The sequence below is a fragment of the Salmo salar genome, chromosome 14 (assembly GCF_965601325.2).
Source record: "Salmo salar chromosome 14, fSalSal1, whole genome shotgun sequence".
NCBI lineage: Eukaryota > Metazoa > Chordata > Actinopteri > Salmoniformes > Salmonidae > Salmo > Salmo salar.
The window spans coordinates 24,752,432-24,777,044 of NC_138304.1; the positions used below are offsets into that span (position 1 = coordinate 24,752,432).

The window sequence follows — 24,613 nt, forward strand, 5'->3', positions numbered from 1 at the left end:
GCATCTTTGTTGTCTTAGTCAATGAAGCCAGAGGTAAAAGTTACGGGGATATGCCAATTTGTAGGTACAGTCCCAAATGGCACCCTATTCCCTACATAGTGCACTACTTTTGACCACAGGGCCCTGGTCATGTAGAGCACAATGTAGGAAATAAGGTGCCATTTGGGACGCACTGCTAGATTGTTATGAAAAGTGCCAGTGCCAAGGTTTAAGTCACCATTCCTAAGGTTGTGCTGTCCTCTGACATGGTGGCCTAGGCACTGGTTCAGTCCAGGTGATGTAAGTTTTAGTAAATGAAAACACCTCTGCACTTTAAGTTTATATGCTGTCGTATTAATTAACATTCACCTTGACCCATGTGCAATTCTGGACTCATGCGTATATGTACGTGACATTGAGTTCAAAGGTATTTAGTGTCAGGAATGGATTTTTTTATAAGATGACCTGGGTCTAAACATATCTGGAGCCTCTGTCAAACCACCAGCTCCTTGACAGACATTTAGTTAAGTCTCACACATAACTGACTGGCCAAAGTCAAAGTGAGTAGGGTGTTAAATTCCTTCTCAGGCTCCAGTAACAGCTCCATCACTGGCTGTGTTGTGACTTCTATGGTTTCATTAATGCTAGGCTATAACTGAAACCTGGCGATGGGTCTCACATTAAGATGACAGCCCTATTTTCCACTGGGATTCATTTGCCTGAAAACAGCTGTAACATTTGCATAATATATCGGCGTCTTGTTTGGTAGACAGATCAGCATCATCCATCGGTTACAAGTAAATCTGTCTACCTGTACATAGTAAAAGTGGGAATTTGCATAATGATCCATACTAAGGCAAACATATCAATGTTATCCTTTTGTCAGAATGATTGGTTTCCCCTACGCTGCAGCTGTTGACTTTAGTTCTGTTGTGTTCTGTTGTACTCTTGTAACAACGATGTGCATGTATCAGAAACAATGCCTTCGATGGATTGATCACACAATGGATGGCTTGTGTACTGTTCAAGAGTGAACATATGTACTGTACTTCATTATTATATTAATATAAAAGAGAGTTTAATTAAGTGTGTTTTTTGTAATTCAAAGGAATTCTTAGAAATGTGACGTTTTTTTTCAAACAGTGAACTTTTAGTACAAAATGTACAGAAAAAGGACAGTTTACACACATTGTAGCTAGCTGTAACTGTAGGAATTTGACACAGTAAGAGGCAGCTCCATGTGACATCACAATGGCCATCACCTGCTGTGTAGCCTTTGTCACTGCCACACATTTGGTCAACAACAGTCAGGGGAGCCAGCCAGCAAACATAATGCTAGCTTCTTAGCAAATTGTTGTGGAGAGGAGCACACCTGTCTTAATAAGTCCTACAGTTGACAGTGCATGTCAGAGCAAAAACCAAGCCATGAGGTCGAAGGAATTGTTCGTAGAGCTCCGAGACAGGATTGTGTCGAGGCACAGATCTGGGGAATGGTACCAAAAAATATCTGCAGCATTAAAGGTCCCCAAGAACACAGCAGCCTCCATCATTCTTAAATGGAAGATGTTTGGAACCACCAAGACTCTTCCTGGAGCTCGCCACCTGGCCAAACTAAGCAATCGGGAGAGAAGGGCCTTGGTCAGGGTGGTGACCAAGAACCCGATGGTCACTCTGACAGAGCTCAAGAGTTCCTCTGTGGAGATGGGAGAACCTTCCAGAAGGACAACCATCTCTGCAGCACTCCACCAATCAGGCCTTTATGGTAGTGGCCAGACGGAAGCCATTCCTCAGTAAAAGGCACGACAGCCCACTTGGAGCTTGCCAAAAGGCACCTAGGCTCACAGACCATGAGAAGCAAAATTCTCTGGTCTGATGAAACCAAGATTGAACTTTTTGGCCTGAATGCCAAGCATCACGTCTGGAGGAAACCTGGCCCCATCCCTACGGTGAAGCATGGTGGTGGCAGCATCATGCTGTGGGGTTGTTTTTCAGCTGCAGGGACTGGGAGACTAGTCAGGATCGAGGTAAAGATGAACGAAGCAAAGTACAGAGAGATCCCTGATGAAAATCTGCTCCAGAGCGCTTAGGACCTCAGATTGGGGTGAAGGTTCACCTTCCAACAGGACAACGACCCTAAGCACACAGCCAAGGCAATGCAGGAGTGGCTTCGGGACAAGTCTCTGAATGTCCTTGAGTGGAACCCGATCGAACATCTCTGAAGAGACCTGAAAACAGCTGTGCAGCAACGCTCCCCATCCAACCTGACAGAGCTTGAGAGGATCTGCACAGAAGAATTGGAGAAACTCCACAAATGCAGGTGTGCTAAGCCTGTAGTGTCGTACCCAAGAAAGGTTGATGCTCTAATTTCTGCCAAACGTGCTTGAGCAAAGTTCTGAGTAAAGGGTCTGAATACTTATGTAAATGTGATTTTTTTGTATTTAAAAAAATATATAAATTAGCATACATTTCTAAGAAACTGTTTTTGCTTTGTCATTATATGGTATTATGTGTAAATTGATGAGGGGAAAAAAAACGTAACAAATGTAACAAAATGTGGAAAAAGTCAAGTGGTCTGAAAACTTTCCGAAGGCACTGTAACATTAACCATCTCTGTTAGACCATTAGCAAATAAAACTTGGGCTTGTATCAAGCGTATGTAGCCACAGCAATAGACTGGAGAAACAGAGATAAAATAATTATATCAGTACATCGATGAAAGGTTGAAAAGGATCAGGAAGGATAGGGATGCTGCTAATGATATGGGAGCAAACATATGTTCCTTCCTGCATAATCAATGCTCGTCATGCAAGACATCGAAGCAATCTTGACTGTCTCCTCGCACAGAGGTCTAGTTTCCTGTAATTTTATGGTATTTTTCCTCTATCTGCCTGAAAGTATGTTACCCTCATGAGGCTGCTCTAGGGGAAAAAAGTACTGTACATCTCCTTGAGACTGTCACAGATCAGAACCACTCAGATCACTCAAGTCATTACTTCCTGTCAGACTGACACACTGATATGCCTATTTTGGGTGGTTCAGCATTTATTGAAAATGGCTGCTGAAATCTAGATTGTCTCAATGGGGAAAATGATTTTTTTTTTCACTATTTGAAGTAGGATCACTCAACTCTTTCCAGCAGACATGGAATGGAATAGTGTTACAATCCTCTTCTGTTTCACTGCATATGAAAAATACCCTGAAAGAATTGAGAAACCAGAACCGGTAACAAATAACTTTGCCATCACCAAACCGACTAGGTTTAAAATCTGTCGATGTAGCCTTGAGCAAGACACTTACTCTTAATTGCTCCTGTAAGTTGCTTTGGATAAGTGTGTCTGCTAAATGACTAAAATGTGACTGTTAATGTGTAAATTCTAATTTAGTTGGCAAGTTATCATTTTCCAAACGAAAGAATTAAACAAAGAACAAAACATGGCTTTTCTGTGATGTAGGCCTAGCTATGTCCTAATTTTGTGTATGGGACAATTAATGCTGAAAACTCCACAGTAGCTACATTTCTGAGATCATTTTCTTTAATGATTGAGCTATTTAGTAGATGTTTGCTCTGAAGTTAAAAGTATCATGCTCTGTGTTTCCTGCCTCATTCTTTTGTTTTCATGTTTGTCCTCCTGAGTTTTTAAGATTGAGCCAATGACTGTTATTAGTTTGAGGCTTTTGGGTTCATTTAAAAAATGCTGTCATGGCAACCTCAGGTTTTTTCTCCATTGCCTGATTTTGCCCTTTGTGCCACATGGGAATCCTTAGAATCCTTTTATCAGATTGCATGTAAGTTATATCCTCCGCATATGCCTGTCTGATCCCTGTCACACCATTGGTGAAACCTTCTATCCAAACCCTGTTGTGTTGCAAACCTACCATTTACCCAGACATTCTTTTCTGTTTGCTTCCTGCTGATTTCTCACAGGCTGTGGATTGAAACCCAGTAACTATTTGACATGCAGGTGGTAAAGGTCTCCACAAAGTTATTGAATTATTGTTACAGGGCCTGCTTTTTATATTACCTGGCAAACTCCCTTTTGCTAGTGCCTGGAGTTGAAGGCAATGTCCTCAGATTAGGTTCTGTTGCTGTATATGATCAACGAACCGAGCCAGCTTGCGGTCAGCGGAGAGCAGCAGTGATTCTACAGCCTACATCCTGCGGAGTCACTGGCTGATGATAAGTTCATTGTTGTGCCTTCTGCTTGTCTCTGATAAGACCCTGAGACTGAGTCCTCTGTCAACGTTTGCAGTAGTTCTGTAGCCCTGCTCTGCCTGGACAAACAACCGGACTGATATATTGTCATTTGGACCTCTGAGGGTGTCTCAAATTCTCTCCCTGATTACAGCAAACACCCAGCAATTTTTCTTTTAAGATAGCTACATATTGTATTTGTCTGCCCAATATTCCAGTTTCTGTCTAAAGATCCAAACTTTATTGATCTCGTCGGGTCCAAGTCGTCAAATGGCTGACCATGTCTAATTGCTGTAGTTGGACTCTATTGGCACAGATCCATTTCAGTGAGGATATTTGGGATTTGTAACTTTTCTCTTGCCAGCTAAATCAAGGTCATATACAGAGTAGATCCAAGAATTGTGAAGTGCTAAGGGTTATGTGAAAATTGCATGTTTGAAACGACATTTGACTTGCTGGTTGATACCATTCTCTTTTACATTGTAAAAATAAGCTGTTATGGGACTGTTTTGTTTATTATAACTTTATTACTAATCATATTTATTTTAAGGGAAACAAAAACATGCTACGTGTTGCAGTGTGCCTTTAGAATAATGCAAAACATATCCTTGACTCTATCCAAGTTGATGAGCGAAGGGAAGCAAACAATGCCAGTCAGCCTCCACAGCCGGCCCATCGAAAATACACCTAAACTATACCAAAACTAATTACACACATAATAAGAGTTAGCCTATAGACCAGATTAAATTGATAATAATCTGATGAGTGACAATGTTAGGCCTATTAGGCCTATCAAATTGTACATGAAGAGATGGGCGCATCTTGCAATTTACAGATGCAGGGAAAGGATCATCACTTTATCAAATCCTCCTTCAGAGTCACATGCAGGTAAAATGTTTTGATTTCTATATAGTATCAGGAAGAGCATATTCTGCAGTTTCTATTACACTTACCTTTGTCAAATAACTCTCATAATTCAAGAGTTGCAGCTCTGTGTCCAAATTTCACTTTTTCCAAGAATATCCGTGCTGTCCATGCGTTCAGCACATGATCACTCGCATGGCAGCATTGCTCTGGCTACTAAGCCAAAATTAGTAACATAATACAATTAAAATATTATATTTATTTATGCAATTCATTGTTTACAATTGTTCATGCACTGATGCTTTTCTTCAGGAATAGGGCATGTAATTTAATCTGCACTCCTGGCTGGTTATATTATTATTATCTTTTTTGTTTCTACTTTGTCAAAAGAAGCTGTCACTGGACTTCATTAATTACTAGAACTCTATTACTAATCAAATCTACAAATAAAGTTGATCAAATGGATTACACTGTAAGATTTGTATTGTAAGGGAAACAAAATAGGCTATAGGCCAACGTATTTTCTAAGACTTTGTATAATTATCTAAACCATGTACAAACCACCAATAACTAGTGTTGTTGTTGTTTTTTTTTCATTGCTATATTTCCTCGAATATTTCCTCATGCAATTAATACTTTATAATATTTTATGCACTATTTATTAAGCGTTGGTGTTTATGTTTGCTGTAACTTGCGGGTTGATATGGTTCTGATTTATATGCTAAAGGTGACGCCCGGCAACATTCTTTAGCGAGTACATATAGTCTGAAAGGCCAGGCGGTTCTAGTGTTAATATACACTGCTCAAAAAAATAAAGGGAACACTTAAACAACACAATGTAACTCCAAGTCAATCACATTTCTGTGAAATCAAACTGTCCACTTAGGAAGCAACACTGATTGACAATAAATTTCACATGCTGTTGTGCAAATGGAATAGACAACAGGTGGAAATTATAGGCAATTAGCAAGACACCCCCAATAAAGGAGTGGTTCTGCAGGTGGGGACCACAGACCACTTCTCAGTTCCTATGCTTCCTGGCTGATGTTTTGGTCACTTTTGAATGCTGGCGGTGCTTTCACTCTAGTGGTAGCATGAGACGGAGTCTACAACCCACACAAGTGGCTCAAATAGTGCAGCTCATCCAGGATGGCACATCAATGCGAGCTGTGGCAAGAAGGTTTGCTGTGTCTGTCAGCGTAGTGCCAGAGCATGGAGGCGCTACCAGGAGACAGGCCAGTACATAAGGAGACGTGGAGGAGGCCGTAGGAGTGCAACAACCCAGCAGCAGGACCGCTACCTCCGCCTTTGTGCAAGGAGGAGTAGGAGAAGCACTGCCAGAGCCCTGCAAAATGACCTCCAGCAGGCCACAAATGTGCATGTGTCTGCTCAAACGGTCAGAAACAGACTCCATGAGGGTGGTATGAGGGCCCGACGTCCACAGGTGCGGGTTGTGCTTACAGCCCAACACCGTGCAGGACATTTGGCATTTGCCAGAGAACACCAAGATTGGCAAATTCGCCACTGGCGCCCTGTGCTCTTCACAGATGAAAGCAGGTTCACACTGAGCACGTGACAGACGTGACAGAGTCTGGAGACGCCGTGGAGAACGTACTGCTGCCTGCAACATCCTCCAGCATGACCGGTTTGGCGGTGGGTCAGTCATGGTGTGGGGTGGCATTTCTTTGGGGGGCCGCACAGCCCTCCATGTGCTCGCCAGAGGTAGCCTGACTGCCATTAGGTACCGAGATGAGATCCTCAGACCCCTTGTGAGACCATATGCTGGTACGGTTGTCCCTGGGTTCCTCCTAATGCAAGACAATGCTAGACCTCATGTGGCTGGAGTGTGTCAGCAGTTCCTGCAAGAGGAAGGCATTGATGCTATGGACTGGCCCGCCCGTTCCCCAGACCTGAATCCAATTGAGCACATCTGGGACATCATGTCTCGCTCCATCCACCAATGCCACGTTGCACCACAGACTGTCCAGGAGTTGGCGGATGCTTTAGTCCAGGTCTGGGAGGAGATCCCTCAGGAGACCATCCGCCACCTCATCAGGAGCATGCCCAGGCGTTGTAGGGAGGTCATACAGGCACGTGGAGGCCACACACACTACTGAGCCTCATTTTGACTTGTTTTAAGGACATTACATCAAAGTTGGATCAGCCTGTAGTGTGGTTTTCCACTTTAATTTTGAGTGTGACTCCAAATCCAGACCTCCATGGGTTGATAAATTGGATTTCCATTGATTATTTTTGTGTGATTTTGTTGTCAGCACATTCAACTATGTAAAGAAAAAAGTATTTAATAAGATTATTTCTTTCATTCAGATCTAGGATGTGTTGTTTAAGTGTTCCCTTTATTTTTTTGAGCAGTATATATTGTGGCTGAAAATAGCTGGTGACACTGACATTGAAGGTAGAGGAGCTTATTTAGTATAAAGTTTTGGCCACAATAAGAAATATGGATTGAAGTAAAGTAATAGTAGGTCCTTGGCAGCCATACTAAAGTTTGCATTTGAAACACAGAGCAAACCCTCCTCCAAGGGCATTGTAAAGTGTGTGAAGGTGGATGAGATGTGCGCGCACACACACACCTCTTGAAGCACAACTTCAAGATTAGGCCTAAATTAATGATATTCTTTCTAATTATTTTGTGGGGATTAACTACAGTGCAGGACAGGTATACCCTGTCAAACAACTATCACAGGGATTTTTGTAATGGAAGAAAACGTCTTAAAAACACTCGCACTTGTTACGTCCTGGCCAGTATAAGGGTTAATTGGTATTGTAGTTTGGTCAGGACGTGGCAGAGGGTATTTGTTTTATGTGGTTAGGGGTGGTGTTTTTCTAAAAAGGGCATTTGATTTAAGTATTCCGGGGTTTTTGGGCACTGTTCCTTGTTTACGTATTTCTATGTTGATCTAGTTAGTTGTATGTCTATGTTTGGTTAATTGGGGTGGACTTCCAATTGAAGGCAGCTGTGTGGTGTTGCCTTTGATTGGAGGTCCTATGTTAGTTGGGTGTGTTTGTCTGTTTAATTGTGGGAGATTGTTCTGTGTATAGCATCAAGCCTTACAGGACTGTTTATTGTCGGTGTGTTTCTTTTGTGGTTTCCTTCTTTCCATATAATAAAGAAGATGAGTTTACACATACCTGTGGCATTTTGGTCCTCCTTAACCAACGACAACCGTGACAGCACTTGTCTTTTCTTTCTGCCACTGACGTTGCTTAGCTACTTTATTGTGGGATTGTTTTTAATTTATGACTGTGATATGTGGTTGTCTCACCTTGCTATCTAAAGATGAATGCACTAACTGTAAGCCGCTCTATGTAAGTGTCTGTAAATATTCTTTGTTGTTGTAATCTGCCACTGTTCAAGTGTAAAATATGAATTGATCAGTTGTCATTGCCAAGCTCCCCCCCCCCACCCCCCCCCTTTACTGAAGTCAAACGCTGAATCACAATGTGAACTCCTGATCATGATAAAACCATCAAACCAAGCCATGTATTTTGCATTAACTCCAGACAAGGACTATGATCTCCTCACCTTGAAGTTTCCCATTTTCCTGTCCTCTAAGCGATATCCCATGCCTAATCATCCAACATGAAATATTCAACATTGCTGTAAAACTCTTAACAAATTACAATTTGCCAGCCATCCCATTTAATACGGGGAGTGTTGGATAGCTTGTTAAAATAAGACTGACTTTGATTGATTGTTCAGTTCCTTATTCCTATTCATGTAGAAAATTGGCATAGTCAATAGACACATACCTTGAAACGAGCAGTGGGCTGCCTATGGATGTGTACTTTAGCCTCGTGAACATTGTGTTTTTCAATTTCTAAATATGTTTTTCCTTTTTTTCCACATACCATCAAGGGCATTCAGCTGTGAAAATCTATATAGAACTGCGAACGTATTTGTCTATACATTTTTGTAAAGAATGTTTGCTTTCTTTCGTTTTTTCGACAGGCGTACACTTTTCACATAATTTGGGCCTACGCCCTGTCGATGGTCTACTTTAATATGCTTCAATTCTATGATTATGTGACTGTCTATGTAGAACAACAAAATAAATTGCTCCAAATGCAGTTCTAGAATATTCTATTTTTACTGTAATCAGAAAGCACTACTGTGCATTTTCATGTTTTACAAATGTAGGCTAGTTAAAATCGTAGACCAAAATTCCTCTCTAAAATATTGAAATGTGTCTTTGATAGTTAAGATTCTGTACTGTACATCAAGGTTTAAATATGTGCTTTTAGCATATTTACAGCTTAAGGAGGTCCATAGAGTTTGATATTTTTTGTTTATTATCCTTAGACTTCCCAATGTAGGGAGTTAAAAAATACATATTCTGCCAGAAGCTGAAATATATTGTAATCCCTTTTACCGGTGTAAACAGGCGCCATGAAAGTAAGAGCGTAGCTTCTGACACTGCAGGGAGATGTGAGCTGAATCTCTCTGGCCTCTCTCTCCAGCAACTAGCTCACTGCTGTTTAAACTCAGTACAAACAGACTAGAGCTCTCTCCATATGGCACTCTCTCCCCCTGGGAAATAGGCCTCCTATAACACACGCAGCTCCAGACCTACTGTACTGTCGGTGGTGAAAACCTCCCTCCCCTTACCCTTACCTGTGATTGCCTGGTGATAATCTTCAAAAAAAATCTTTAAATGTGTCTTTGCCATAGCAACCACAATGTGTGAAATGAACAAAGCTCAAGCAAGTCTTTGCTTGAGTAAAGGTCTGAGAAAACAAAAAGATTATTGACACATGAAATGTGTTATCACTGTGTTAGTTTTAATTTCAGAATATGCTCCAGGCTAAATGGAACCCTATCTAAACTGATTATTTAGATTCATTGGTTTACTTGTCAGCTGCTACGTGTACCAATTAGAGACCTACAGAACACAACGGTCACAAAATTGTCAGAGTAACATCAACTAAAATGTTAAAGCACAGTCAGGAAGATGGCCTCCATGTTTTAACATTAGAATACTGAAATTACTCTCTCAGGTTTACAGCTCTAGGATTTTTATATTCACTTAATGGCCATTTATTTCAAATCAAATCCAAATCAAATCAAAGCGTAATGGGGGTGTACACCGTTTTGCACGTTATCGCAGGTGCCCGCGAAATGCTTATGTTCCTAGCTCCTATAATGCAGCAATATCTAGCAATACAATATCAATACGCACATAATCCAAAAGTAAAAAAATTAAACATAAGTATTTCTAAGTTAGAATCTTGAGAGTCCCAAAATAAATCATCTTTGTCTATATGACCTCTGGTTACCCAATCATTATCATTTTCTCACTGAAGCATATTTGCTAAATGCAATATGGCATTAATGCAGTTCTGTGTTTAGAACTGAAATACCATGTATTGATTTCTAGAATATATTCCAATAAATGGAAATAACCTCACAGTAAATGCCACTATGTTTTCATCTGATGATTATTAATGTATAATTCATAGAATCAATAATGCAGTTGATACAAAGATCCCAGGATGTGTTTTAGATAAGCAGATGCTTTGTTTTCCCTCCAAAACACTGTAACCAAACGAGATGGTGTATTTGGTGATCTAAGGCTGCATGGTGCATTAAGATGAGGTACTCTGCTAATAGTGGTACACTAATACTGTGCCGTAATCACATTACTTTAATCCATTCTTTGTGTTGGTGCCTTGGTGGCCTCATGCGGAGAGGCGATGGACTCATTTATAACACTCTTATGCTGAACCAGACCCTGGAGGGATCTCTCTGCTGTAAAAATGTCCTGTCACTTTGTCAGATAATTTGTATGTAGGTTAAAGCCAGCCCCTAAATTGTATTTACCGGGAGGTCCCACTCTGCTGCGGCACAGTGCCATCAGTAAGTGTCAGATAAATCTAGTTACACTACACTCATGCAATTAAAAGCATTCACAGTTAGATCACAATTAAGGAACTGAATGTTTCAGTGTATACAGTAGCTATAGGGTAAATCCATGTTTAATTCAACTGCATCCCCTTTTGATTTAAACAAGACTTTCCATACATGTTTGCCCTTGGAAGAAGTGGTGAGAAAGTAACTTTTTGGACCTGAATGCCAAAACATTCAAGAGATAAAGGTGTTTAAAGTTAACCCATTTTGCATACCCCAACATACCATGGAGACATCCATGTCTTCATCACTGGAAAAGATAAACGGTTGTCTTTGTAATTAATTTACAGCTTACAAACAGGGTTGTCAAACTAGTTCATACATTTTTGAATAACAATTATGACATTTATTTTACCTTTAACGTCAATTCTCTAAAGACGTGTGAACTCAGATGTATTTTTATATATATTTGTATATGTTGTAGCTTAGACCCTTCTTTACACCATCTTAGGTTTTTGTGTTGTGCCGGCCATCGGTTGAGACAGAACATGTTCTTGGGTGGATGCCATTTCAATTCTAGAAACAAATTCATAAAATGGGCCTATTCCTTTAGACCAGTGGTTTCCAAACTTTTTATAGTCCCGTACCCCTTCAAACATTCAACCTCCAGCTGCTTACCCCCTCTAGCACCAGGGTCAGCACACTATCAAATTTTGTTTTTTGCCATCATTGTAAGTCTGCCACACACACACACCTATACAATACATTGATTAAACATAAGAACGAGTGTGAGTTTTTGTCACAACCTGGCTTGTGGGAAGTGACAAAGAGGTCTTATAGGACCAGGGCACAAATAATAATATAATAATAATCAATCATTTTGCTCTTTATTTAGCCATCTTACATATAAAACCTTATTTGTTTATCAAAAATTGTGAATAACTCACCACAGGTTAATGAGAAGGGTGTGCTTGAAAGGATGCACATAGCTCTGCAATGTTGGGTTGTATTGGAGAGAGTCTCAGTCTTAAATCATTTTCCACACACCCCAGGTCTGTGCCTGTATTTAGTTTTCATGCTAGTGAGGGCCGAGAATCCACTCTCACATAGGTACGTGGTTGCAAAGGGCATCAGTGTCTGAACAGCACAATTTGCCAAGGCAAGAAACTCTGAGCACAGCCCTATCCAGAAATCTGGCAGTGGCTTCTGATTAAATACATTTTCACAGAACCGCTTGTTGCAATTTCGATGAGGCTCCCTTGTTCAGATATCGGTAAGTGGACTGGAGGCAGAGCATGAAAGGGAAAACGAATCCAGTTGTTTGTGTCATCTGTGTCGGGAAAGTACCTGCGTAATTGCGCACCCAGCTCACTCATTTGACATTGTCCGTAAGCTTGAGTTCATTTGCACACAAAAAATCATACAATGATGGAAAGACCTGTTTGTTGTCCCTGTTAATGCAGACCGAAAGAACTCTAACTTCTTAATCATAGCCTCAATTCTGTCCTACACATTGAATATAGTTGCGGAGAGTCCCTGTAAACCTAGATTCAGATCATTCAGGCGAGAAAAAACATCATCCAGATAGGCCAGTTGTATGAGAAACTCGTCATCATGCAAGCGGTCAGACAAGTGAAAATTATGGTCAGTAAAGTAAACTTTAAGCTCGTCTCTCAATTTAAAATTTTTTTTTGTCAATACTTTGCCCCTTGATAACAATAACTTCTGTATGTTGTAAAAGTGTTACATGGTCGCTGCCCATATCATTGAATAATGCAGAAAATACACGAAAGTTCAGGGGCCTTGCTTTAACAAAGTTAACCATTTTCACTGTAGTGTCCAAAACGTCTTTCAAGCTGTCAGGCATTCACTCCTTAATTGACCCCCCATAAACGTAACGGACATATACCAGGAGCTGTGCCAGGCCTGCCACGTCTGTTGACTCATCCAGCTTTAATGCACATAATTCACTGGCTTGTATGCAAAGCGATCATTTTTCAAAACATCTCCTGCCATGTCACTGATGCTGTCGTGAAGCAGTGTTGTTTGATGAAGACATTGTCTGTATAGTTTTTTTTGGCCTTTTCCCCCAGCATTGTCCCAGCCATGTCCACGGCAGCAGGAAGAATTAAGTCCTCCACAATAGTATGGGCTTGCCTGTCCTAGCCACTCAAAACTCACCATGTAAGATGCTTCTAGCCCCTTCTTATTAATGGTATCTGTTGCTTTTATACATGTCTTACTACTCGAAAGTCGTCTTTTGTCTCACTCAAAAAACTCTCGTGGCAAATTTTTCTAATTGTCTTGTTTTGTTTCTAAATGTCTGCGCAGGAGTGAAGGTTTCCTGTGAGAGAGTAATGGTTCATGTGATTGGATGTTAATTATTTGACTAGGCTACCTGTATTTGACATTGTGTTGTCATTTCGCTGAACACTAGAGGGTTTAATTTTATTTTTGGCAGTGAAACGAGGCTACTCAGGCGAGAAAAAAAACTCACCCAAATGTATAGCCCCATTGGAAAATATAAATGTACTGTTTGAAAATGTAAAATAAATAAATAAAATGGAATAATGTTTTATTTGTATTTTTTAAATGTGAATTACATTTTTATTTAGCATACCCTTGACGGCATTGCGCGTACCCCTGGGGAATACCTGTTTAGACCAAAGCAATTTAGCTGGTACACCATTGTCACGGATCCCTCCGGAACTTTCATCACGCACACCTGTCCCCTATTCCCACTGATTGTATTTGAATGTATGTGACCTTTGTTCACCATGGGGGGCCGATTATTGTTACAATGTCCGTTGGTCGTGTGAGTACCTGTGCTGTGTGTTTTGGCTTTCGTGCCATTGTGGATTGCGCAGATGATTACGGATCTCGTCCCGTGTGATAATCATTGTGCGCTTGTGTTATTTATTTGTGGTACTCCTCGCTCTTTTGTTTGGGTTTCAACCCTGTGTTTTGTATACGTGTTTGTTTGTTCTTCGTCCCCGTGCCTTTACATGGCACGCTGTAATTTGGGGCTTAATAAAAAAAAACTATTACGCATTCCTGCGTCTGTCTCCCAATCCTTCATGCCAACATGACAGAATAATCGACCATTAAGGGAGACAGGGGGATGGCCCGTCCGATGACGCTGCGATTGGCGCAACTTTGGCAGCTGCAACTGTCCCGTCTGACGTCGCCACAGCGGGTCCGTCCGACGACGCAACTTCAGCAGCCACAACTGGCCCGTCCGATGCCGCCACAACCAGGCCGTCCGACGCCACTGCTACTGGTCCGTCCGACAGCAACACTTTGGCAGCTCTAACTGGCCCATCCGACGACGCAACTTCGGCAGCTGCATCGGGTCCTGATCGACTGCGCACTGCGTTCCTGTTATCGTCCTCGAGGCCGGTATGCAGCGCGTCAGAGGGGGTACTGTCACGGATCCCTCCGGAACTTTCATCACGAACACCTGTCCCCTATTCCCACTGATTGTATTTGCATGTATGTGACCTTTGTTCACCATGGGGGGTCGATTATTGTTACAATGTCCGTTGGTGCGTGTGAGTACCTGTGCTGTGTGTTTTGGCTTCTCGTCCTGTGGGTTAATCATTGTCAGCATGTTTATTTATTTGAGGTACTCCTCGCTCTTTTGTTTGGGTTTCAACCCTGTGTTTTTGTTACGTGTTTGTTTGGTCTTCGTCCCTGTGCCCTTACACGGCACGCTGTAATTTGTGGTATAATAAAAAAATATATATACGCATTCCTGCGCCTGTCTCCCGAATCATTGTAACCAACGTGACAACCATTGACATTTTTACTTCTAATTACTACCACAAAGATGGCCACTGGTCCACCCACCGTTGAATGTCAACTTAAATGGTCATGTCTATTATGTATATTTCTATGATTTCAGTAGGTTTCCTATGGAGGATTGACAGTATAATTCCCATTCAAGTCAAAGTGGTACCATTTGAAAGTTGACATTTATTAATAAAATGTTAGTACATTTATCAGCCAAAATATGATACATACCCTGTATTCAAGAGCATGTTGTGTCATAATTACATTTACATTACATTTATGTCATTTAGCAGACGCTCTTATCCAGAGCGACTTACAAAATGGTGCATTCACCTTATGATATCCAGTGGAACAACCACTTTACAATAGTGCATCTAAATCTTTTAAGGGGGGGGGAGGGGGTTAGAAGGATTACTTTATCCTATCCTAGGTATTCCTTAAAGAGGTGGGGTTTCAGGTGTCTCCGGAAGGTGGTGATTGACTCCGCTGTCCTGGCGTCGTGAGGGAGCTTGTTCCACCATTGGGGTGCCAGAGCAGCGAACAGTTTTGACTGGGCTGAGCGGGAACTGTGCTTCCTCAGAGGTAGGGGGGCCAGCAGGCCAGTGGTGGATGAACGCAGTGCCCTTGTTTGGGTGTAGGGCCTGATCAGAGCCTGAAGGTATGGAGGTGCCGTTCCCTTCACAGCTCCGTAGGCAATCACCATGGTCTTGAAGGGGTGCAACTCTCGCTCTCTTGAAGACGGAAGGGACGTAGCCAGCGGTCAAGGATGAGTTGATGAGCGAGGTGAGGAAGGGGAGAAGGTCTCCGGAAATGGTCTGGAGAAGAGAGGAGGGGATAGGGTCAAGTGGGCAGGTTGTTGGGCGGCCGGTCGTCACAAGACGCGAGATTTCATCTGGAGAGAGAGGGGAGAAAGAGGTCAAAGCACAGGGTAGGGCAGTGTGAGCAGGACCAGCGGTGTCGTTTGACTTAGCAAACGAGGATCGGATATCGTCAACCTTCTTTTCAAAATGGTTGACGAAGTCATCCACAGAGAGGGAGGAGGGGGGGGGAGGGGGAGGAGGATTCAGGAGGGAGGAGAAGGTAGCAAAGAACTTCCTAGGGTTAGAGGCAGATGCTTGGAATTTAGAGTGGTAGAAAGTGGCTTTAGCAGCAGAGACAGAAGAGGAGAATGTAGAGAGGAGTGAGTGAAAGGATGCCAGGTCCGCAGGGAGGCGAGTTTTCCTCCATTTCCGCTCGGCTGCCCGGAGCCTTGTTCTGTGAGCTCGTAGTGAGTCGTCGAGCCACGGAGCAGGAGGGGAGGACCGAGCCGGCCTGGAGGATAGGGGACAGAGAAAATCAAAGGATGCAGAAAGGGAGGAGAGGAGGGTTGAGGAGGCAGAATCAGGAGATAGGTTGGATAAGGTTTGAGCAGAGGGAAGAGATGATAGGATGGAAGAGGAGAGAGTAGCGGGAGAGAGAGAGCGAAGGTTGGGACGGCGCAATACCATCCGAGTAGGGGCAGAGTGAGAAGTGTTGGATGAGAGCAAGAGGGAAAAGGATACAAGGTAGTGGTCGGAGATTTGGAGGGGAGTTGCAATGAGATTAGTGGAAGAACAGCATCTAGTAAAGATGAGGTCAAGCGTATTGCCTGCCTTGTGAGTAGGGGGGGAAGGTGAGAGGGTGAGGTCAAAAGAGGAGAGGAGTGGAAAGAAGGAGGCAGAGAGGAATGAGTCAAAGGTAGACGTGGGGAGGTTAAAGTCACCCAGAACTGTGAGAGGTGAGCCATCCTCAGGAAAGGAACTTATCAAGGCGTCAAGCTCATTGATGAACTCTCCAAGGGAACCTGGAGGGCGATAAATGATAAGGATGTTAAGCTTGAAAGGGCTGGTAACTGTGACAGCATGGAATTCAAATGAGGAGATAGACAGATGGGTCAGGGGAGAAAGAGAGAATGTCCACTTGGGAGAGATGAGGATTCCAGTGCCACCACCCCGCTGGCTCGATGCTCTAGGGGTATGCGAGAACACGTGGGCAGACGAAGAGAGAGCAGTAGGAGTAGCAGTGTTATCTGTGGTAATCCATGTTTCCGTCAGCGCCAGGAAGTCTAGGGACTGGAGGGTAGCATAGGCTGAGATGAACTCAGCCTTGTTGGCTGCAGACCGGCAGTTCCAGAGGCTGCCGGAGACCTGGAACTCCACGTGGGTCGTGCGCGCTGGGACCACCAGGTTAGAGTGGCAGCGGCCACGCGGTGTGAAGCGTTTGTATGGCCTGTGCAGAGAGGAGAGAACAGGGATAGACAGACACATAGTTCACAAGCTACAGAAGTGTTGTTTCTTGTATTATTGTCTCCTGTGTCTTTAGAGAACTGTTTCCCTTTGATATCCTTTTTCTTCTGTCCTGATTTTCTCTTTCTTTTCTTCTGTTAACTAGTAATAATTGATGGCAGGCACAACACAAAAAACGTACATTATGTAAAATAAGGTCTAAGCTACAACATATGTAAATCTGAAAAAGTTTATGTGCTTTTAGAGAATTGACATTAAGGTTAACATTTTCTTCTTCAATAAATGATCAAATAGTTTCACAAACCTCTTTGGAAGCTTTTAAATGATATGAATCTCGAATGTTTATTGTTTCCAGTGATGAAGACGTGGGGTATGCATAATAGGTCAACTTTGACCACCTTTATCTCTTAAATGTTTTGGCATTCAGGTCCAAAAAGTAATTTCCGGAGGACTTCTATAATAGGCAAATATGTATGGAAGGTTTTGTTCATTTCAAAAGGGGTGCTATTAAATGGATTTACCCTATATGGGTAATAGTACTGTACTAGGGTACCGTAAATTCCGGACTATAAGTCGCAACTTTTTTCCCAGGCTTTGAACTCCGCGAGAATAGAAAACAAAGTGAAAACTGGCTCAGGCCACAGTGTACTGTGCATTAGTTTGGGCCGCTAGCAAGTGTCATGGATTTTTCCCGCTTTAAATTTTTTTTCTCTCCAAAAAAACACATTCTGTGACGTACTCAGTTTTTTGGCGGCATGAAGCTTTCATTAGACCAATGAAATTGCCGAACGGGTTAAGGTCAAACAACTTTTTTGTTTACTGTTTAGATTAAATCGAGCGCTCTCAAACTTCCCATCATTCTGATTACGGTAGTCATTTTGTCACCCTCATCATGGCAAAGACACGGAGAAATGCATATGATGCAGCTGTTGGAAAAGGAAATAGAGCTGCTGCACGGGAGCTTGGTCTTATTAATGAGTTGATGATAAGACGTTGGAAACAGCAGCGTGAGGAATTGACTCGGTGCAAAAAGACAACTAAAGCTTACTGATAATTTTTCATTTTTTGTTACAAGCCGTGTTTCGTTAAAGCCTATTTATTTTTGTTACAAGCCATGTTTCGTTAAAGCCTATTTATTTTTGTTACAAGCCGTGTTTCGTTAAAGCCTGTGTAAAGTTCATTTGTTTCAATGTACCGGTAGGCACCTGCGGCTTATAGACATGTGCGGCTTATTTATGTTCAAAATAATATATATTTTTTAAATTCAGTGGGTGCGGCTTATATTCAGGTGCGCTTAATAGTCCGGAAATTACGGTAATAGTTATTACCCTACTGGAAAATAATGCAATGGATATTTGTAAAAGCACATAAGATTTTCCAAAAGGTTATGCACTAATAATTCATCATAATATGCTTCTTAACCCAGGTCCATACTCCTCACTCACTCATATAATAAGATTTTGAATGGAAATGTTGAAATTTGAAAAAGCATTGACTCATCCTTTTATCTGTGTGTCCTGCATGACTGGCAGAGATCACAGGAAACTCTGAGGACATTCCTCTGGTGCGATGGCGGCAGCAGTGGATGGAGAACGGCACGCTGCTCTTTCACATCCACCACCAAGATGGCAGCCAGAACCTCCCCGGCCTGTCCGCCACAGACTACCCTGCCAGCGACTCTGCCGAGGAAGAGTTACGCATCCTTCACATCTCTGTCATGGTACGGTACTGTGCTGGTTGGGTGGGGCTCGGGTTGGAATGGAGAGTGTTTTATTGTGCTGTTTGATAAAGATGTTGGACAAGGATGTTACTTTTCAATATGTGCGCTGCTCTAATATAAGCATTAGAACTTGGTGCATTTCTTTGTACATGTGGACATGGTACAATGGAAGTTTGTACTGAACATCTACATTGATGGATGACAGATTTTTAATGCAAAGTACATCTAAACATTTTAACAAATGATTAGTCAGCATTAGAATAATTATTCTAGTAGGTACTAGGTACATTGTAGAGACACTTACTGAATGTCAAATCATATGCTGACCTTGAGTCTCCTCTGCATGTTTTGCACATGCATTAGTACACAATGAAAAGGTAGACTGAAACATTTTCATATTCATTCAGTTTATTTATCTATGCAACGATTATCCGCCGGTAAACTTATTTCCCATCTCATATTTTCTTCCATATCTAAATTTAACATCCTTCTGGCTGTTGTTTCCATGTTTTATTCCCCTTGCTGTCTCCTTATCCTAAAAGCTGCTCGACAATACAGTCACAAATCTCTTATGGAGGTGTGAAAGGATTAGCATGCAGATAGGACAGACTTAGCAACAGATGGCTGCTGCGCTGTGCTCCCGCTCCGGCCTCGCTCGCTGCAGCTTGTCGCTCAGTTGGAAGGCCGCCTCATAAATCCAGCATTGCATCACTTCGTCAGCTCCTTGAGGATACGTGCTGCCCCGAGACACAGCCCCACCACTCTCTCTCCCACTAACCGCCACTCTCTCCCCACCCCACACATGTCACTGAGCCATTTCCATTGTTCCACCATACGCCGCAGCCACCAGCATGGTTCGATGGCAGACGATTCAAGCCAGGATTCTACACAGCAGCTTGACCTGTCATGCACAGTTCATTGCCAGACCACCAGGCCCACCATGGAACATTTTAAAGCTCTTGGATGAATGCAGTCCAACCTGAGGCTTGAAAAGAGGCCAGCTATAACTGGGGCTTAATCTCATGGAGATGCAGGTTCACTGAACTGCACCAAACTCAGTTTTGTCACCAGAAGGGGATAGGGATTTCCCTCACCTAGTGGCCATTCAAACTGCCATGATAAGAACTGGTGTGCTTTTTTCCTCCACAAGGTGACCACAGTCTCCTTTTCTGCTCTGCTTCAACATCCATAATGGATGAGTTACCTTGTGTTCAATGTTCAGCCGCAGGTGAGCTCCTGCAAGTCGAAAAACATGTCCTCAGTTCTCTATTGGCCCAGAGGCAGAGGGAACAACAAGCACCCCCTAACACCTACTACTCTGCACCATCCACCACACATGGAGCCACCCTTTTATAGAGTCACTCCTTCTGCAGGAAGACCTCTACTATGCCCATTAAATGCAAAGGGAGCATAGTCACAGCATTGGAAAACCTTTGTATGTTTACAAATGCTCATGAACATTGGTAAAACAGCAAAGGGCATCACACGGCAACTTTCATTTCCCTTAATATTGGGATCTTATTTATGGTATAGATCCCTCAAACTCAACTCTGGACCACGAAGCCACTTCCACTGCATTTTTTCATTATTCCCCTCTAATCAGGGACTGATTTAGACCTGGGACACCAGGTGTGTGCAATTCATTATCAGGTAGAACAGAAAACCAGCAGCCTCCGGACCTCGTAGGTTAAGAGTTGAGTACCTCTGGTATAGATGGAGAGAGGAAAATCGTTATGCCTACGATACAGCATGAAAGAAGACATCCCAAATATACATTTTTGAGAAGCTGTGGAATACCAAAAAATTATTGAATATTATATGAGGAGATTAGGTGTGGTAGGAAACAAGCTCTTAGGGACTCTTATGGCTCATGCCCTGTATCGGTCACTGTTTACATTGGATTAAGGTCTCAGACAAGTCCCCAATGTTCTCTGACAGGTTGCCAGTGTTCTTCCTGAAATAATAAATAGTGTGAGGGCTCTATTCAATCCGTATTCCGGAAGTTCAGCGTTACAGCTCGTTAGCGGAGACTGCATTCACGGTAAATGCAGCTCAATCGGAAATTACCTTAACATTTTGATCTACGCAATCTGTTACGCATCAGCAATACAGATTTAATTGAACCCTAAGTCTTGTATGCTTTGCTTCTCCTCCTATATATACATTTGAAGTTCACATATTTTGCTGGTATAGTGTTTAGTTAACATCCCAGTGCCCCTTCTTGCTGGTGTACAGTCAGGGTTACTAATTCCCGTCTCAGATGGGAATTAAGAGGATCGAGTTTCCTGGGAAACTGACAGTATGGCTTTAAGAAATCTGATGCGGACGGGAGCAGAAGCAATACAGAAGGAATTTATTTTCTATTGGCCAACCTATAGTAAAACAAGAAACGCATTTTGAAGAGGAGGCAGAGACAATGGATTATATTTTTTTAAATGTTAAATAACACTAAAATGTGCATGAAAATACTATAACCCTCACAATAGCCTACATTTAGCGTAGCTTAATTGATCTTGAAAATTATATTTTTACAATGTCTATGATGTATTGGGGTAACTGAGTGTACAAATCATTAAGAATACCTTCCTTTTGGCCTCAGAACAGCCTCAATTCGTTGCGGCATGGACTCTACAAGGTGTCAATCACCACCTTCCGGAGACACCTGAAACCCCACCTCTTTAAGGAATACCTAGGATAGGATAAAGTAATCCTTCTACCCCCCCCCCCCTCCAAAAAAAAAGATTTAGATGCACTATTGTAAAGTGGTTGTTCCACTGGATATCATAAGGTGAATGCACCAATTTGTAAGTCGCTCTGGATAAGAGCGTCTGCTAAATGACTTAAATGTAAATGTAAATGTGTTGAAAGCGTCCCACAGTTGTGTCAAGTTGGCTGGCTATCCTTTGAGTGGTGAACCATTCTTAAAACACATCGGAAACTGTTGAGCATGAAAAATAAACAGCAGCGTTGCAGTTCTTGACACAAACTGGTGTGCCTATCACGTACTACCATGCCTGTTCAAAGGCACTTCAATATTTTGTCTTGCACATTCACCCTCTGAATGGCACACAATCCATGTCTCAATTGTCTCAAGGCTTAAAAGTCCTTATTTAGCCTGTCTCCTCCCCTTCATCTACACTGATTGACGTGAACTTAACAAGTGACATCAATAAGGGATCATAGCTTTCACCTGGATTCACCTGGTCAGTCTATGTCATGGAAATAGCAGGTGTTCTTAATGTTTTGTACACTTAGTATGTAGTTAACAGTCCATATATAACTCATATTTTGCTGTTTGATATAATATAACAGTTTGATATCTCTATTTGTGTACTAGGTGATCAGAAGGAATAATTCCAACAACGAAGATTTCATACTTTCAATTAAAAAATATCACATAAGAAATTCTGAAATAATTGCCCTGGCCGGGCCCCGGACTCAAGATGTTCTTTACAACATTACCAACAGTTTTCCTTTGGGCACCCCCTCAGACCTTTGCACTTCTGGTTTAAGTGCCCGATAATACCTTGTTTTATGGCTGCTCACACCCTTTAACAGATTGACTATTTCCTCTTGCACCTCAAATGTCATCCAGATCAGTTAAGGTCCATCGGGCAAGCAGAATTGCAGTGACCCATTCATTAATGCAAGCACAAGCCCCTGAACTTGAAGATTGTCTCGCTACGTAAAAAAGATTAATGATAGAAGATCCTTAAAGTTAAGTTCGTAATGTTATACAATTTAAGGGGCCTACACATATCCACCCGGAAGGAATGATGGAAGGAAGAGGAAATTCAGTTAGAGTAATCTAAACCAACATTTTGAATGAAGTATTATGTTTATAGTTTCGAAGGCTAAAGTATTTTTTTGTGTATCTCTTCTAGCTGGGAACCGATGGCACAGTATTGTGTTTGTCAATCAAACAAATTCTCACATAATTATACAGCAAATTAAACTATACTACAAGCTAGCTAGTCAATGTTTAGAAAAAGCTAAGACAGTCCTGCCGAGAATCCCAAAACTCTTAAGCTAGTAATGTTTTTATATTCTCTCAGTTGTTTTAAGCAAATTGAGAGTTCTACTATTGATAATAAAACATATATTTAGAATAGATTACACATTTATTTCATTTTCATGAGATTACATTTTCACATTCTGAATCTCTCAAGAGTTTGAGTAAATTGTATTTTTTTACAGGGACGGTGCACATTAATCAACATTTCAGTGAAAGTGCCGGTTTTAGCCAGCCAGCTAATTTTTAACCACAGTCCCTGGGCAGGTTATTAAAAACTATTACAATAACAATGCAGACAAACATGCAGAGCATCATTGAACAAGCAACACGTAGCACGCAGACAGAGCAATAGCACAAAAAGCAACAAAACAAAATACATAAAAGCAACAAAGTGTTTCCACTCCTCACAAACTACAGACAACAGACAACATGGAGAGCTGCAATATGCAGTTAGGGATTATGTTCACAAGTCTGATTGGGCTTAAGTCATATCTTTATGCTTTTTGTAAATGTGCGATAGGTGGTGCAGTTGTGTGTGTCTGATGGCAGTGTGTTCCAGACATGCGAAGCTCTCACAGAGAAAGCAGATTGACAAAAGGTACTTTTCCTTAAGCGAACTATACAGGCACCTCTCATGGCAGACCTTGTGGATCTGCTGCCATGGGTTTGGGTTTTCTGTTAAAACAAAAGTACTCGGTGGAGGGGGAGCCAGGCCATTTAGGATCTTGAGTACGAGACAGTGTATTGCACAAGATATTCCCAACTCAGGAGCTCATGCTTTCTGAGGATGTAAAAGTGATGATGGCTATTGGGCTTTCTATCAAGCACTTTGAGAGCCTGTTTGTAGACTGACTGAATGGCTTTTAATTCTGTACAGCAAGCTTGGGCCCAACTAGTCTAGCAGTATGTTAAGTGGGGGAGAATCATAGCATTGAAGTACAGTTTTGTTACCTCTGTAGTCCAAAAATATTGTATGAATCGGAAATTAGCTAGGTTGAACTTTGTTATTTTAGTTACCTTTTTCACCTGCTTTTTAAAAGAGAGGTTGCAATCAAGTATGATGCCAAGGTACTTAAAATCGGATACAGCCTGGAGCTTCTCCCCTGACACATAGGCATCTGTCTCAGTAGCATCAGTTGCCCTCTTTTTTTCACACTGTGATGCAAACATGAGTCACTGAGCCACTTTGTAACCTTGACCATTACAGTAGTGAGTTCTTGTGCAGCTTGTTTGCATGCACATATATCACTGTATCATCTGCATACATTTGAACTTCAGACCCAGTACAGACAGAAAGCAGATCATTCATGTACAGGCTGAACAGGAGGGGCCCCAGTATTGACCTTAGGGGCACGCCCACATCATAGCTGAGAACGTACTGTGTATTCTTCAATGATCATACCTAGGACTGTTGCGGTGACATTATTACTGCCACACCGGCGGTCATGAGTCATGAAGGGAGTCAAATTCCACGTGACCATTTAGGCACGGTAATTAGGCTTCTCCAAGCTCTGATGCTGCTGATGGTCATTAGTAGCCTACTAAACTTGCTAACTGCCTGGTACTCAGCACTCTATTGTCCCTCTAATCACTCTGACATCAATGCAAATGTTATTGAAAATCTAATCAAACACTTCATGAGAGCCCCTAAGCTCATGTTGTGTAACATTTCTATAGGCTATGCAATTGCATGAGAAAACAGAGTGATGGCCTCTATTAAAAAGAGGAGGATCCCATCAGCTTTCTATAGGCTAGGCCTACTAGAAGTATTTCTCAACTTTCCTAATATTAAGTACATTGCTAATCTTTACAACAGGAGTATAGCCTACCTGGCTGGCGTCCTCCATTCGCTATTTAAGTACATAGATGACATTTACTTTTTCCCCTGACCATGTTTCGTGACAGGTGCATGATAATG

At 42.0% G+C, this 24,613-nt stretch overlaps 1 protein-coding gene across 5 annotated transcripts in view; it reads left to right on the forward strand.

Moving 5' to 3' along the window:
- Positions 1 to 24,613, forward strand: part of LOC100380755 (astrotactin-1) — a 299,659-nt gene that overhangs the window by 33,004 nt on the left and 242,042 nt on the right. For all 5 annotated transcript variants that reach the window (XM_014140030.3, XM_014140032.3, XM_014140031.3 and 2 more), the window contains exon 2: positions 18,493 to 18,680. In XM_014140030.3, coding sequence (XP_013995505.1) covers positions 18,493 to 18,680 — 188 coding nt within the window. The remainder of the gene's footprint in view (positions 1 to 18,492; positions 18,681 to 24,613) is intronic.